We start from the raw sequence: 18140 nt of genomic DNA on the forward strand, positions 1-18140 counted from the left end.
GTCACCTTGGGTTAGGGAAAATTTTTTAGATATGACAGCAAACGCATAATCCATGAAATAAGGGATAAATTGGACTTCATCAAAATTAAAAACATCTGCTCTTTGGAAGACACTATTAATTAAAAAAAAAAAAAAAAAAACAAGCTGCAGTCTAGGAGAAAGTCTTTCCAAATCACTTATCTGATAAAGGACTTGTATCTAGTATAAAGAACTCTCAAAACACAATCAGAAAACAACCCAATAAAACAATAGGCAAAAGATTTCAACAATTACTTCATAAAAGAAGATATTCAGATGGCAAACAAGCATATGAAATATACCCAACATTCACACTGTTATTAGCGAAATGTAAATTTAAAAACCACAGCATGATACCTCTACACACTTACTTGTTGTTGTTAGTTGCCACTGAGTCAATTCCAACTCGTGGCAACCCCATGTGTGCAGAGTAGAATTGCTCCATAAGGTTTTCAAGGCTGTGACCTTTCATAAGCAGATCACCAGGCCTGTCTTCCAGTGCGCCTCTGGGTGGTTCAAATCGCCAACATTTCAGCTAGGAATTGAGTGCTTAACTGTTTGCACTACCCAGGGACTCCTATACACTTTCTAGAATGGGTAAAATTAAAAAAAAAAAAGTAATGACATCAAGTGCTAGTGACAATATGGCGCAACTGGAATACATTGTTGGTGGGAACGTAAAATGGTACAGCCACTTTTGAAACAGGCTGGCATTTCTGATAAAGTTATTCATAAGCTTACTGTGTAACCCAGTAATTCTACTCCTAGGTATTTACCCCTATGTTTACACAAAAGCCTGTACTCGAATGCTTATAGCAACTTCATTTGTAATCACCATAAACTGGAACAACCCAAATAGTCCTAACCTGGTGAACAGTTAAACTATGGTATACGGTATACTCATACAATGCAAAAATACCAACACAAAGGAGTAAAATACTAATACACACAACAACATGGATGAAGCTCAAAGGCCTTATAAATGAAAGAAGGCAGATTCAAAACACTACATACTCATAATTCCATTTATATGACATTCTTATAAAGGCAAAACTATAGGAATAGAAAAAAGATCAGAAGTTACGAGGCCTTAGGAGTAGGTGGCAGGGATAACTGCAAAGGGGCTCAGGCATGGTTTCTTGTGACGACAGAACTGTTTTACACATTGATTGTGGTAGTGTTAACATGGTGTGTACACGTCTTTCAAAACTTACAGAACTGTACACGAAAAGAGTAAATTTTACCATATGTATAATACTATACCTCAATTTAAAAATGAAAGCAAAAACAAACTAAAAACTAGAAAAAGAGAATTTATTATCAGTTTACTCTTTTGGGACCAAGTTGTTTTTTGTTTTTTTTTTAAGTCTGCACTTGTGAGTCATCCAACGGCCCACAAGCCAAATCCAGTCCATTGCCTATTTTAGTAAATAAACCTGTATTGGAACACAGCTATCCCCACTGGTTTACATATTGTCTATGGCTGCTTTCATGCTACAACAGCAGGGTGGAGTAGTCAATGACAAAAACCATGGCTCACAAAGCCTTAAATATTTACTACCTGCGCTTTTCAGAAAAGTTTGCCAAACCCTGGTCTATACAATATAGTCATAATATGATTTCTAACGCTGGCACCTAGGATCCTGACTGCATGATAAAGACACACATATGCTTATATTAATGTCTTTTAGGAAGTTTTATTTACCCCCAAGGAAACTTAGGCATTTTTCAAACATTCCTCACAAAATCATATAGGGTATAGTGATTACACAGGAAATGTTACTCACACTTCATGGAATTGGAAATGGAGTCCCAGGAAGATTTACTAAATTATCCCAAGTTACCCAGATATTTAGTAGGATAACCAAAATTGGATACAGTATTTCTAACTTTGTTAAGGTCTGTAACTATTCTCAATTTCATAAGGAGCATGAAATCATACTCTGGAGGGCAATCAGGCCATTTCAGAAGCATTCAAGTAAGACACCCTTAAGTAAACTGAAGGGATTTTCATAGTCTTATCACAAATTGGATTATCTAATTTGATGAAAATGTAAAAAAAAAAAAAAATTACAGATAGCAATCTGATCCCATGACAATAAATAATACCAAAGCTATAAAGAATTAAAACCCAGTCTTAGGAGCATAAAAATAAAAAATGTTTACATCAGTCCAGATATAATAGTTCCTTTTATTTAAGGCTCAAGAAAGTTTACAGATTAAGTTTCATGTGTATGTGGATATAAATGGCTGAGACATACTACAAAATAGAAGCAGAATATATACAAGTATTTGGCAGTAGAGCAACATTCAGCTCTTTTGTCAGCAAACTGAGTAACGGGAACGAGCATAGCTAACTTTTCAGTGATAATTTTTAGCTACTGTGATTGGGCGACTGGGCATAGAAACCTGGCAGTGTAGTGGTTAAGAGCTATGTCTGCCAACCAAAAGGTTGGCAGTTCAAATCCACCAGGTGCTCTTTGGAAACCCTATGAGGCAGTTCTACTCTGTCCTATAGGGTCAGAATCAACTTGACAGCAGTGGATTTGGTTTTTGGTTGGTGACTGGGCTTTATGAACCCAAATTTAAAAGATAAAGGCAGGAAATTGAATCACCATAACAGGATGACAAGATTTCCATTGTCTAATGCATTCTGTTTTGATAGTAATTCATCTCAACACTGGAGAGAAACAAGACCTCTCTAGAGTAATCCACAGGTTTTGTTCTTACTATATTTTTGCATAAATAACACACACTTTCTATGTTTGCCAACCTCACCCTCTTTTCCACCTCCCCCTGCAAGAGGTATTTTCGTAAGCATGCTATGCTAATTTTTTTTTTTTTACAAGTAAAAAAAACTTGCCACAGCAGCGCTTATGAAAATACCTCCTGGGGGGAGGGCGTGGTTGGCAAACAAACATAGAGGGCACGTGTTATTTGCATAAAAATATGGTAGTTGTCATCAAGTCGATTCTGACTCATGGCAACCCCATGTGTGCAGAGAACTGCTCCGTAGGGTTTTCAAGGCTGTGATCTTTTGGAAGCAGAATGCCAGGCCTGTCTCCCAAGGTACCTCTTGGTGGGTTCAAACTGCCAACCTGTCGCTAGTAGTAAAGCACATAACTGTTTGCACCACCCAGGGACTCCAGTCCACAAATAAAACCAAACCAATCCAAACCCATTGCCGTGGAGTCGATTCTGACTCATAGTGGCCCTACAGAACAGAGTAGAACTGCCCCATTAGGTATCCAAGGAGCAGCTGGTAGAATCAAACTCACAACCTTTTGGTTGGCAGCCTGAACTCTTAACCATTGCGACACTAGGGCTCCAATTCATAAACAGTCTACCCATTACCCATTGCCATCAAGTCAATTCCAACTCATAGGGACCTTATAGGACAGAGTAGAACTGCCCCATAGGGTTTCCAAGGAGCGCCTGGTGGATTCAAACTACTGACCTTTTGGTTAGCAGCCATACCTCTTAGCCATTACGCCACCAGGGTTTCCAGATAGAAGTCTAGTAAGTATTAAACAAGAGGAAATAACTTGGAATAAACCACCACTGTCTCATCATGTTCCTCAGATTAAGATAAACCACTTGTAGTTAATATTAAAATATTACAGCCCATGCTGATATAGTATCTTTATATCCAAAAATTCAAAGAAAAAAGTCTAGATCTTACATACTGAGATACAAATGGTGCTTATACAACTAAATGAATGAATGTGATGGCAATATTGAAACCAAAAAAAATGATTATATACAAAACAAATGCACAAAAATATACAAATAAACCTGTCATGAATATCATACGAAATACAGGTAGCTACGAACTTTAGTAACAGTACAAAATTAGTTCAGAAAAGCTATAATAGCACTACAGTCTCAAGAGAGAACCCAAAATTGATGTGGGATTTGGATTAAAAGGAACCTAACATATTCTTTATATAGTAAAAATACATAATCCTTTAAAAAAAAAAAAAGCATAGTGAGTAGTAAAAAGCTAAATGACACCAGACTGCCTGGGTTTGAATTCTAACTCTACCACTTAACTAACTCTATGACTTTGGGCAAGTTTTATCACCATTTCTGTGCCTCCATTTCCTCATCTGTAAACTGGGATAATAACCTTCATGGTGTTCTCTTAAGAATTTAACTAGTTTAAAATGTTTAGTATAATACATCTATTGGTCTCTTACCATCCAGAGCAAAGGACAGTGAAGAAAACCAAAGACTCAAAGGAGCAATTAGTCCAAATGACTAATGGACCACATGAACACAGCCTACACACCCCCAAGACCAGAAGAACTAGATGGTACCTGGCAACCACAACTGACTGCTCTGACTGGGATCACAACAGAGTCTGGGACAGAGCAGGAGAAAAAATTGTAGAACAAAAAATCAAATTCACAAAAAAGATCAGACTTACTGGTTTGACAAAGACTAGAAGAACTCCCAAGACTATGGCTCTAAGAAACCCTTCTGAATTGGAACTAAAGCCAGTCCCGGAGGCTACCTTTCAGCCAAACGATAGACAGGCCCATAAAATAAACAATTCCATTCCCAGAGATCACTTTTCAGCCAAACCATAGACAGGCCAATAAAATAAACAATACCACTGAGAGGAACATGCTCCTTAGAACCATCAATTATTTGAGATCAAAAGGGCAATACTAGCCCAGAAGCAAAGATGAGAAGGCAGAAAGGGACAGAAAATTAAGACAAAAGGAAATGGGGAACCTAGGACGGAAACGGGGAGAGCACTCACACATCGTCGGGAATGAAGCCATTGTTATGGAACGCTTTACGTACAAGCTATCCAATGGGAAACTAATTTGCTCTGTAAACTTTCACCTAATGCACAATAAAAAAAAATTTTTTTTTAATGTTTGGTATATAAAAGTATTATTCTACATATTTTCAAGAAATGATTTTTACATCTGATTATAGCATCCTTGGTTTTATTTATGAAGTAGAAAACTTGAAGACACAAAATATAATCATTAGTGCTTATACAGAAATTCCTGTTGATATTTCTGTGAAAACTATCCTCCCTATCCTACAAAAGAAATAAAATGGCATTATTAAAATGTGCTTGTACCAAAAAAAAAAAAAAAAAAAGATCTCTTTATCAAATGTAAATTATAGCTGCTATGGTAAACGTTTTTAAGGCAATTACATTTCTATATGAAAAATGTTTTTAAAAGTTAATCTGTTACAGGAATTAATAGCCATGTAAACGTTCACATTTTCTAAGTGCATACTTGTTAAGAATATTTTTCCCATGATTATGTACCTAGCAAAATAATCTTGGAGTATATAATACAAGTCACTTGCTTTTGAAAAAGCAGTTTATTCCACATGTATAAAGCTTAGTGAGTGGTTTTCAAAAGAAAAGAAAGTAAATATAACATCCATATAGTTAGTTAAACTTTATTTTTTATATGCATACACATTTCAAGGAAAAAGATTTCAGGATATAGAGTACAATATGTCAAATGGAATAATTCAGAATTATTTTAATGTGTACAGAAAGAACAGTAGAAAGCACATGTAAAGAACACAATATATAATTTGTTTTGAGGTTTCCAAAGCAGTGTTTTTGGTTTTAAAACTCTGATACCACTATCTATTATAACATTCAAGTAATATATACTTTAAAGGTTAGATTTTTTTAAAAAATAATAACTAAATTAACAAGTAATTCTAAGACAACCTGATAGATGAGCTACCACGATCTTCAAAATAATGATGTTCAATTCTTCTGCAGAAAGCAAGGAGGTTGCTATAGTTTTTCACCTTCTCAGAAAGTTCATCATTAGTCAACTGCGTGGTAAGAATGGTATACAAATGCCCAAATACCAGAGCATCTAGTTCTGTAGGCCTAAGGTAAAAGGAGAAATGAGAGTATCATGAATGGCATTTAACTTTTATGGTAGAAAATATAGTATATTCAAAAAATATTTTATTCATTAATTTAAAAGAAAAAAGTCACAGAAGAAAAAAATCCTACCCCAATGCTATAGAATTTTAAGAGTTCCTACTGTAAGATAGGAAAAAAAATATTTTAGAGTATGATTTGCTAGTTTTATGACTTGCTTTTTTAAATAGTTATATTATTCTGAGGTGAATCAAAACAAATTTTTTGTCATATGATTACCAATTAAATGTGTTAAAGTAATAAAGGTACAATGGATAACATTCATTTTATTCATTAATTCATTCACTGAATAAATAAAGTAGGTCTCCAGTGTGCCAGGAACTATGCTGATGCTAGGGACAGAAAAACAAGAAAGATACTCTAAGACATGGATACAAAACATAAATTACTAAACACAATTTAGTAAGTGCTTTAACAGATATACACAGTGCTATCAAGGCACCAAGGATTTCGCTGTGGTGCTAAGGTAACAAAGGGATGACTGGATATCCCAACAATACATTAACAATATGTGTAACTTTAATTTTACCAGTTCTAAAGTTTTTTTTTAAAGTAACTTAGCTTTCTGAAGAAAACATAAATAATCATAGAGATGGCCTCAACAGAAAATTTTTTAGTTTTCCCTTTAATTATATATTACTAACAAAAAATTAAATTAATCTACCTCACTACTAATGGTCTATAAATGGAGCATTACAATCTAAAAAAAAAACCAAAAACACAAAACCTGTTCCCCTCAAGTAGATTTTGACTCATAGCAAACCTACAGGACAGAGTAGAACTGCCCCATACAATTTCTAAGGAGCGGCTTGCAGTATAATGGATTGCTTTTGTGTGGCCTTTCTCTTCAGGGTCTTATAATTCCCACCCAGGTGATTGAGCTGGACTGTGAAGATATGGTAATTGTGGCCCACCAAAGGGATTGGTCAGTTTTGCAGTCCCACTGGGTTTGAAATGAGCCACCCCAGAGGCAGGGAAGAGAGAAACCCACCATCACCAAGGACAAACAGCCAAGAGCACAAAGTGCGTCCTTTGGACCCCCCCTGTGCTGAGAAGCTCCTGGAAGCAGGAGACAGAGAGAGAAAGCTGTAACCCTGAAGACAGTGAGAAGCAGTAGCACTACTGTGCCACCAGGGCTCCATTACCGATCTACATTATAAGAAAATAATTACTAGTACAACATTACTTACAGGAGAAAATAACATCCTAAGTATGAACTAATTATCGCTATCGGTCCTGTAGTGAGAAAGTTTTTGAGAAAGTATTTTTTAGACTACCTAAATATGAAAATATGTTGAGGTAATCTGGTTTGACGAAAAGAGAACAGATTTTGGGGTCAGTTAAATTGAAAAAAAAAAAAATTTTTTTTTTTTTTTTTTTAAATCGAAGTCTGAATCCTAACTATGCCAATTACTAGGTATGTGTCCTTAAAAGCTATTAATGAATGACCTCATACAGTTGCATGGCTTTAAATATCATCTTCATGCCATTAGCTCCCAAATCTCTCCCCTGGGCTCCAGACTCATACATTCAAATGTCTACAAGACATCTTCTCTTGAATGCTGAGTGTACCTCAAACCTATTCGTCCCCTATCTTTCCAAAATAAAAGGCATCACTATCTACTCAGCTGTTCAAACCAAATATCCAGGAGTTGCCCTTGAATCCTCTCTATTACCCTTCTATATCCACATCAGCAAGCCCAGTGAGACAGTACCACCAAAACATACCCTGAACGCCACCACTTAACTCACTCTCCATTATCATCTGCTAGGCTAAGCCGCCATCACCTCTCATCTGGACCATTGCAAGTCTCCTAATATGTTTTCCACTTCTATTTATTCTCCACCCAGTGGCCAGAGTAATTCTTTTTTCATGTCACCTGTTCATGCTACTCCACGTTTAAAATATTCTAATGGATTTCCATTCCACTTACACTAAAAGGCCAAACTCCTAACCATAACCATACAAAGACTAGATGATCTGGCCCGTGCCTACCTCTTCAGCCTAATCATCTAGCATTCTCTCCTTATCCTTCCTCTCAACAACCACCAAGCTGACCTTGTTCCTTTCATTTGAACATAACAAACTCAAGCCAATCTTTGGGCCTTGACAACAACTATTCCTGATGCCTAAAATATTCTTCCCCTGAACTTCATGTCTCTGGCTACTTCTTGTTTTTCAGATTAAGGCTTAAAGGTCACATCCTAAAGAAGCCTCTCCTGACCACCCAAACAAAAGTGGCCAGTCACTTACTACAACATGATCTTATTTTAATTATCCATGTGCCACTTAACATTATCATATTTTTTGTTTATTATCTGTCTCCCTCTACAGAATGTAAATTCTATAAGAGAAAGAATTTTATTTACCTGTTTCCTGCTGTGTCTCCAATACCCAGAATAATGCCCAGCACAAAGTTCTCAATAAATGTGTTGAATAAATCAATAAAAAGGTGACACTTCTCATACCACACTGTAACTGTATTTACTTAGCTATTTCCCCCACTATACTTCAAGCTCTTGAGGATAAACATTGTATTTATCTTCATATCCCCAACTGTTGGCAAATATCTAAGGAATTTAATGAGCATTTGCTAGATAAATTGAGTGAGACAGAAAATAAGGACTAAAGGTATACAGGGTATTTAATTTTTTCAATAGCAGTAATCACATTCTTTCAAAGCCTTCCCCCTTCTGACAGATTCATGAAGTATTCATCAAAATCAAGTGTGCAGTCTATGGCCATGTTTAAGAGGGCAGCCAACTACATAGTTCAAAAGATCATAAGTGTTCTTGGACTAAAGAGCACCATGATCTTATCATCACAGATAAATTATCATTAACAAACTGATCCCTGAAAAGAATCAAGGATGTAAAAGGTGAATAAATATAGAGATGACCTACTTCGTGAGATGTAATACAAACACCGACTCTTCCATATCCTAAACATATTTCTTAAAAGGTATATCTTACCTCACCAATTTACGATTTATTTTCCTAATCTTTGTTTAAGGCCAACTATCCTTCACTTCTTGTACTAGAGCCTAAAAAAAAGGTGACCATATTCCCTGATACAGTGTAGATGGACATCCTTTATCACTACGTAGAGATTTTGACTGAGTTCACGGATGAATATAAGTTAAAATTAGAGTAGTTTAAAAGTGCCCCTGAAATGGCCAAAATGTTATTTGCTAGAGATATACATCCACACAGCTCCAAAGGTGCTGAATTATATATAGGCATGAGCATACAAAAATTGATCAGATGTTACATATAGCTAGCAACTTTGTGGCAATCTACTTTAGAACATCTAACAGGAAATAAAATACAGTATACTAAATCAAACTATACATACACACACAGATATATATACACACACACATACACATATAAATACATAAATATACATCACTTTTGAGCTTAGGTATTTATTCCCTTTTTTATTGTGGTAAAATATATTTTACAAAACGTTTGCCATTTGAACCATTTTTAAGTATACAATTCAGTGACATTCATACACATAACTTCTAACCAATTTTTTTCACATAATCCTTACAAATTTCAACAACTGCTTATATTTTCATTGACTCTGACATATATAAATTACCAATGTTAAAAATCTCGGCAACTGCTTATATTAATTGATTCTGACATATATAAATTATCAATTCCTATAATTTTTTCATTTTAAAACACAGACTTTGTGATAGTGGTTGCATGACTGTGTACCTTTGTTAAAACTCATTAGAACTATACAACAAAAACTGTCAATTTGTATACGTAAATTACACCAAATTAAACCTAACTTGAAATTAAAAAGACAAGCAACAAACTGGAAAAACTCATATGAGAGACTTCAACAACAAAAAATACACTTTACGTAGTTATTTCTACTTAATTTTTTAATTATGTCAAGATCTTCAAATACCACTGGTTTTAATTAACTTTCTTACACAATATGAAAAGAAAACATAACTTTCTACTCTTCTGCTTACTAAAGAGTTTGTGAATTATAATTTGGCTATATATAGCAACTCTCCTAAGAACTCTAAGATCTTTCATATATATTGTCTCATTTATCTTTATAAGCTTTTTATTAGAAAAATATCCCAGGGTGACATACAAATATATTTTTTAAGCCCCAAGAAATTTGTTGTGATCTCATCTTGCATTATCATTCTTTCCACATTTCTGTTGGTTATCTACTACTCTTTCAATTTGAATATCAAAATGAAACTGTAGTGTAAAATGCGAATGTATTCCTAACCTTTCCCATTTTAAATTTTTCTGGTGCTCGTCTTTTTTGCTTTCTTTATTCATTATGATTTCATCTTTTTTCCTTTATGATACCTTCCATCTATCAGTCTAGTATCAAAAACATTAATTTTGTCTGGCTATTCCCTAATTTTCCTTTGCCAATACACTATTAACTTGTTATCTCTTGATACTACTATGTCTAATCTACATATCCTTTCTTTATACATTAATCACTATTCTTTAGGATTGTCATTCAAGTCTGTAAATCAAGCCCCTTGCCATCAACCTTTTTTCTATATTTTGCCTTAGAATATTTTTGAGTGATTTCCCCATTTTTCTTAGCTGATGACTTCTTAATTGAATAGGTTAATAAAATCCTATTCCTCCTTGAAATTTTCCATCTTAAGACTCCCAGATTTTATTTTTTGCACCATTTCCTTAGTATGCTCTCCTATTAGCATACAAGCATATATCTTTAAATTTTGTCCTTTATTTAATGGTTATTAACAGTATTTTTTCTTTTTCAAGTCTAACTCCTTCTTCAATTTCTCATTCAATTTAATCTAGTTTAACAACATTTATTGAGCTTCTTCTAGCTAACACGTTTTATTTGGAAAGCATCTAATCTGCAAAAAAAAAAAAAAAAGCAAGGAGTTCATAAATGCTTTAAAATAATACAACTCTTGCTATCCTTATTATATTTAGGAAAAATATATATATTTATTTTATTTTATTTCCCTTTATTAAAATAACGTGAAAAGGTCACTTTAAGAAAAATTTTAGTTTTACCATTCCAAGTCCACATTCACCACCTGAAAGGGATTAAATGCCCTAGTAGTCTTGGGTAGTTGTCTTAACCGGTATCACATAAACAAGATAGCATGGGTGCAACGGACAGTACAGATTTTGTTTTAAAATTATGTTTTAAATAGTTAGATATTCAACATTATATATTATGAAGGATAAAAAAGCCACCAATGTTACTAACCATCTTGTATTACTTTTTTTTTTTTCAAATTCATTTACCTTTTTCCTTCTCACAATTTACCTTCTTGTCTTCTCATCCCAATTACTATTATTGCTCTAAGATTTCCTTTAACTACCTTTTTCTTTTCTCTCATTGATTAAAGCCATTTGGTTTCTTGCATGAGTCCTCTCAACAACCCCAGCAGGTAAGCTAGAAGGAAACCTGATTCTGTTGAGGGGAATGGGGCATACAGGATACACAGGAAAACAAAGTAACCTGCCCAAGTTCAGTATAAGTTAGAGCCAAGACTAAAATTCAGGGCCCTGACTTGGCAGTCCAATGTCATATATCTTGACTTAAGCAAGTGCTCTATTCACTAAGCTATAGTGTTTTACAAAGTAATGACCCTGCTACAGATAAAGGGGAGCCCTGTTGGTGCAGTGGTTCAAGCACCTGTCTGCTAACCCACCAGCTGCTCCACAGGAGAAAGATGTGGCAGTCTGCTTCTGTAAAGATTTATAGCCTTCAAAACCCTATAGGGCAGTTCTATTCTGTCTATAGAGTCACTATGAGTCAGAATGGACTCGATGGCAGTGGATTTGCTTTATAGATACAGGAATGAGAAAATTTTTGCCACAACAAAGTGAAAATACAAATTACTTTTTCTTAAATGTAATTTACTTACATTCTAATATTAATTGGGTAAAATTAAAGATTAAATCTATTCCATTCTTTGACCATAATTGCTTGTTAGGGGAAAATGTTTATCAGTTTAAGCTTCAGATAAGATAAAATTATTTCAAAACCTACAATTTCATATTATTTAAGGAGTTCCTCAAAAGCAAGCCTTTGGTTTTGCACGTTCTAAATTTTGAATTTTTCACAATAAGTTTAAATATAATTATTTCCTTATAAAGAAAAAAATTATCTTGATCATGCCACTGAACTATATGCCAAATGACCCCTGATCACTAACTCTTTGCCAGCGGGTTTAAATAAGAAGAAAAATAAGTTAGATCTATTCTCCTGGCCTCCCCTGAAGACAGTGTGCATAACAAAACCAACTCTTAAAACAAAATGATGCACTTCAAACAATAAAACACACTCCTTCTGAGCTTTTCAACTCCAAAAAATTCCTATATCAGAAAGAAAAAGAACTACATAATACTAACATTTGGGTACATTTCTTTTGTGTTAGGGACTAAGCAAGTAGAAAGAATCTGCATAGCAAACGTCACTAGAAACATAGCCGTAGAGTCTTTACCTACCAGCATTTCATGGTTTGAACTTTGTGACCTTTCTGCTTCAGCGATCAATGGAACTCAAATTTTAGTTTAATGTCAGTTTATATATACTATACATGACTTATGCTACAACGTAATATAATTTAAATATTTCCAGGCTATCATCATAGTCATTTTTATCAAATCATCAAATCTCTATCAAAAGACGTTTGATATGGCTACAGAAGATGAATACCTTTGAAGATAAATAATCGCAAAGAAACCTTTTTAAAAATTATTAAAAAAAAAAAATTAGCCATCTAAAAATCCAGAAATTTTAATTAAAAAGCCAAGGAAAGGTTAGAGTTTCTAAGCAAACCACTAAAATTAAAATGCTAATTTAAGCTCATCTTAAACTGGATCACAGGATAGCTGATTCTGATATATTAAAATTGTAAGAATGTAAAAGAAGAAAATCCATTTTCACCTACATCAGAGATTCTTTTCAGGTTGCAAAAATATCCTATCTTAATGAAACATGAATTCCTCAGCTCACATAGATATATACACACACTTATTTATTTATATACATACATACACATATATATTTAACCTATATCCTTTATACTCATTCATGTGTTCACAAATACTTTCATTCATCTTTAAAAGATAAATAAGTTCATAACAGTGCACGTCCACTCAGCAATATTTTTGGTTTAACTTTATTCACTTTTATTCACCCTACATGGACACCTAGGGTTACACTAGTAGCATCTTCATGTTTTAATAGTACTTTACAAGTTGACAATCTTAAGATTTCATAGTTCCATACACAGCACCCCAAATTACCTTTATTAGAACCTTCCCATATTATACAATAATGACTAGTATACATATCTGCCCTTAAGAGAAACTGCTAATGGCAAGGACTGCATTTGAGAAATCTTAGTCTCCCGGAGCCTAGCACTGTGCCTGACACTGTGCCTGACACACGGGAAGTGCTAATAAATGTTTGATGAGTGCAAATATAAATTTGAAAAAATTAAATCTTTTCAAAAATAATAAATATTCCTTGAAACAGAACTCAGTTTTATATATTATTTATCTAATTTATTAGGCTATATGAAAAATAATATTAAAACATGATAATTTGGCTGTTTATTAATTGAGGAAAAAAAATCCTCTATCATGAAAGAAATTTGTAACCTAAATATATGGAAAAAATAAAATTTCTTACTGCTTATTGAAGAAATATGGTTGTGTTCCCAGTCTTTGAGAAAGAGCTTGACAGCACTGGTCTACATCTTCTAAGACCTAACATAGGTAACAGACCCCAAAGAAAAACATTTAAATGAGCAAAACAATAAAAAGGTGTCTAAAACAATTTATATCACATTTTATAACAAAAACATAAATTAATCTTTTATAATATATGGAGCTGTGGCAGTACAGTAGTTAAGAGCTCAGCTGCTAAACAAAAGGTTGGCAGTTTGAATCCACCAGCTGCTCCCTGGAAACCCTATGGGGCAGTTCTACTCTGTCCTATAGGGTCACTATGAGTCGGAATCAACTCGACAGCAATGGGTTTGGTTTGGTTTTTAATACTATATTTAATCAGACTATAGACTATTTATATAGGATAAGTAATACTTTTTATATAAGAAACAGGAAGAAAAATTGAGAGCAAATTTCCTTTAAACGCAAGTACATTTAAGTTACAATATAAGGATTATCACTGAGAAAGTTTTTCTCTCAAAACTCTACTCCCCGCAGAAATGTTTTCCTTGATCCGTATTTTCAAATGACTTTGCATATACAAAATAATCTGCTTCACAGAGATGACACTGCTGGCCCACCATGAGTAAAAGCATTTGACTTGTTTTCCCACTAGTAGTGATGGATTTTATTTACTCCATCCCTATTCATTTACAATCCCTCTTGTGGCCAATGGCATACATCAGTGAGATGGCTGGCTAGGATTCGGGAAAAAGAGAGACATTAATTAGCTTAATGATGCTTAAACTCATGACCGTGAAAAGATATACATTTCTTAAATTTTGCTACTTCAGTAAATTTAGGACCAAAGACAAATACATATACTAAGCACTGGGTGTGTTTTTTTAAGCCCTGACGTTGCAGATCTATATTTATCAACACAAAAGACGACCACAATGTATAGGTTATACAGTGGCAGGTATAATATGGCTCCACTTAAGGAAAATGTTATTAAGATGCATCTAAGAGAAATGTTCTCCAAGTTGTCAACTGTGGCAATTTCTAGGTGGTAGAGTCTCAGGCAGTTTTTATATCCTTTTTAAACTTTTCTGTATTATATAACTTTTTTTTACTTATATAACTTTTTTTACAATTAAGCATGTGTGATTTTTATAAAATGAATCATACAATAAGTATATCATGTTACAGAGAACAATTAGCAAATGTTTTGCTAACTTTATATTATAAAGGGTTTTTTTTTACTTGAGTATCAACTCAAAGAATAAATTTCTTTAATGTATAAAGTTGAGGGTTTTGTCAACTTCAGCCTGAACTGACCTGGTCCAGAGTCTTGTTACCCCATCCAATAGCTTTCATCTTACGTTTCACTTTCCACTGTTTCTGATAGGCCAAAATGTGATTCAGAGGCCAAGGGTAAGGGGATCCATACCTAGCATAAGTAATCTAAAGCAAAAAGATTCTGTTAAAAACATAGTTCTTCCTAAAAACAAAGGCTGTTTTTACAAATAAAATTCTGAAGGAAATACATTTTCAGAGAACACAAATAGAACAATCTGAAGAAAATACATAGCTTGCAGTCTAAAAAATTAAAATTTTAAACCATTCGCTTTAAAAATATATAAACTTTTATGTACTTTGCAACCAGTTATATCAAAGAATGACACAACTTCCCTAAAATGTATGTGCAAGCAAAATTAAAGTAAGTGAAAAACTATATCTCTAATGGTATAAACCACAATGTTTCATTTATGAGCAGGGACTTGCGATTCTGAACAAAAGTGTTTTCTCATTAAATTTTAATTAAGATAAATGCTGCAGAACCACTCACCTCCCCTACTGTAGCTTCATCGCACCACTGAAGATACAACTAGGAACAAAAGAATAGTCACTAAAACTTCACAATACCAAAGAGAAAATGGATAAAAAAAAAGTTATTTCTTGCCATAGTAATTTTTTATAAGTCAACTTTATAAAGGTCACATATGAGAGTTTTTCTCCCCTTAGCTAATATTGCCATAGAGAATCATAAAATTTAATGGTAATACTTTATAAAAATATTTCTTATTTATACAGTATATCTCTAAATACCATTAAAGTATTTTATAGATATTATTTAAGTAAACTTTACAAGGCTGAAGTAAAATAGTAATTGGGCAAGAATCACCCCTTTTTATAAACAGAAAAACTAGAACTGAAAACATCAATGATTAAACGATGTGGATAACCAGTTTAGCCCTACAGTTGCTTGACTATTTTTTTTATTTCTCAATAATTCTAAAACAATATAAAAGAAAGATGATATTTTATGGGCGGAAAAGCTTACTTTCAAGCCCTATTATCTTGTATTATACCTCTGCAGTCAACAGCATATTGTTGACTAATTCCATGTAGGCTTTCATTTCTGCTTTTTGGACTTCATCCAGCCCGTCACTAAGCGAATGGCCCTAAAGGGAATTTAAAAAAATTTAAAAGAAGATCATATTAAATACACAAAAACTTTCAGTTATCTTACCGCCAAGTAATATAATATCAATGTTCCTACTAGAGATGTCCAATGGATTAATTTCCAAAATTGATCCTAAAACAAAATTCTTTTATATGAATCCATATTTAATACTCTGCTATCATTAAAAAATACTCATTACTCGTATTTTTCATTATAAAAATGCATCTTTCAGTGGACAAAATTACATTAGTAATTATTTCACAAAAGAAAAAACAATGGTCAGTAAACTTTTTTTTTAAGAGACTAAGCTTATTTGTAATAAAGAAATGCTAAAATATTAACATGTATTGTTTATAAAGTGTTCAGTGATGAAAAATAGCATCAGTAAAGGTATAGGGAAACAGAATTCGGAATCAACTCAACAGCAACTAACAACGATACACTATAGTAACTGGTAGATGCATAAAAAGATATAACCTTTAATTTTGATATAAGATTTTAAAAGTACATACACTATGACATTGTAATATCACTCTTAGGAATTTATCCTAAGGAGACAATCAGACAAATGTGCAAATGTTTATGTACAAGAATATGTATCTTAATACTCCTTGTAACAGCAAGAAATTGGCAACAACCTAAATAGCCATCAGTAAAGACTTAAATAAGTAAATTATAACATATCCGTATAACAATTAATATACTATACAGAATAATATACAATTTAAAAAGATGATACATAACTACAGTCATTAACGTGGAAAAATCTCCAAACATTGATAATTTTAAAAGTCAGTTTGTAAAATAACACATATATGCACAGAGATAGTTTTAGAAGGATGGCTCCCAAAATGTTCATGGCGGTGGTCCTTAGATAAGTATTGAAATCTAAACTGAATAAATGAAAAGTATAATAATTCAAATGGATAGATTAGCACATTCAACTTTTAAACATATCCTATCTCCCTTCTCAAGGGTTAATCTGATATTGTATAACAATCTAACAGTTTTTATGACCAAAATTCTCAAAATAGTAAGCCGGAAAATTATCTACCGTTTTGGAAAGATTAAGCTACCTCTTATGCCACTGATTTATATTATGGAAAAAGAAAAACTTATATTGTAGAATTATTTCTCTAGTAGTTTATATCAGCATTTTATAAAACTAGGTTAAAATCAATGTAAATGTTAAAACGCACTAAAAAATGATGAATGGTTTATTTCTGGGTCATTGTGATCATTGTGTATTTTATTACCTTGGCTTTAACGAATTGGACAATTGGACCAAGTTCTGATACTACTTGATTTCCCACATGAATAAAAGGTACTTTACCTGTTGAGGAAAAAAAATGCATGAAAATACTTAGTAAATTAAAGTCTATGCTAACAAAAGGAAATTAACATAAAACTGGGATATATTTTATTAATACAGAGATTTCATTAAACTAAACTTTTGAAAATTGTAGTCAAATGTGTGTTAAGTTCTATAAATTTTTAAACACTGGTTACTGACTAATTTTAAAGCAAAAGAAAAAAGAACAAGTAGATTCATTTCTTGAGTTCTTCACTTGGATAGACCAACAGATCACAGTATTTCCTTTTTCAGAAACTAATGCTAGCAAATCACTATAAAGCAGTAAGTACAAATTATTCAAATTACTAAACTAGGACATTGGTTCACAACCACATGACCACTGATAAATTTCAAAGAAATTTAACTAGGTTTCTCTTCAGAGTACAAAGAATCAATCTGTATTTTAAACTACATTTAAGAAACGTTCTCTTTTTACATCTTTTAATTTTAAATATCTGATTCACATTAAGCTCAGTATTTTAAGCACATACTGGTACATTAATAAATGTCTTTGGCTCAAAAATACCATGAATTAAGAGAACTAAAAATCTTTGACAGTGTGCTAGTTTCTGTGTTAATAACACAATGTATGTTCCCAATACACGTGGGGTAAAAAGAATATGTAATATGCTTATAAAAGTTGGCTTCTCTAAGTAAATGCCACATTAAAAAAGTAACATCTCATATTAATACATACT

At 33.1% G+C, this 18140-nt stretch overlaps 1 protein-coding gene across 1 annotated transcript in view; it reads right to left on the reverse strand.

Moving 5' to 3' along the window:
- Nucleotides 1-214: 214 nt before the first annotated feature.
- The window catches only part of MTX2 (metaxin 2), a 97256-nt gene continuing 79330 nt past the window's right edge, over nucleotides 215-18140 (reverse strand). The window contains exons 6-12 of the mRNA XM_023542819.2: nucleotides 17345-17421; nucleotides 15994-16086; nucleotides 15471-15509; nucleotides 14960-15085; nucleotides 13644-13720; nucleotides 5735-5902; nucleotides 215-606 (exon numbers count right to left, since the gene is read on the reverse strand). Coding sequence (XP_023398587.2) covers nucleotides 582-606; nucleotides 5735-5902; nucleotides 13644-13720; nucleotides 14960-15085; nucleotides 15471-15509; nucleotides 15994-16086; nucleotides 17345-17421 — 605 coding nt within the window. The 3' untranslated portion in view covers nucleotides 215-581. The remainder of the gene's footprint in view (nucleotides 607-5734; nucleotides 5903-13643; nucleotides 13721-14959; nucleotides 15086-15470; nucleotides 15510-15993; nucleotides 16087-17344; nucleotides 17422-18140) is intronic.

This window comes from Loxodonta africana, chromosome 6, assembly GCF_030014295.1.
Source record: "Loxodonta africana isolate mLoxAfr1 chromosome 6, mLoxAfr1.hap2, whole genome shotgun sequence".
In the NCBI taxonomy this organism is placed as follows: domain Eukaryota; kingdom Metazoa; phylum Chordata; class Mammalia; order Proboscidea; family Elephantidae; genus Loxodonta; species Loxodonta africana.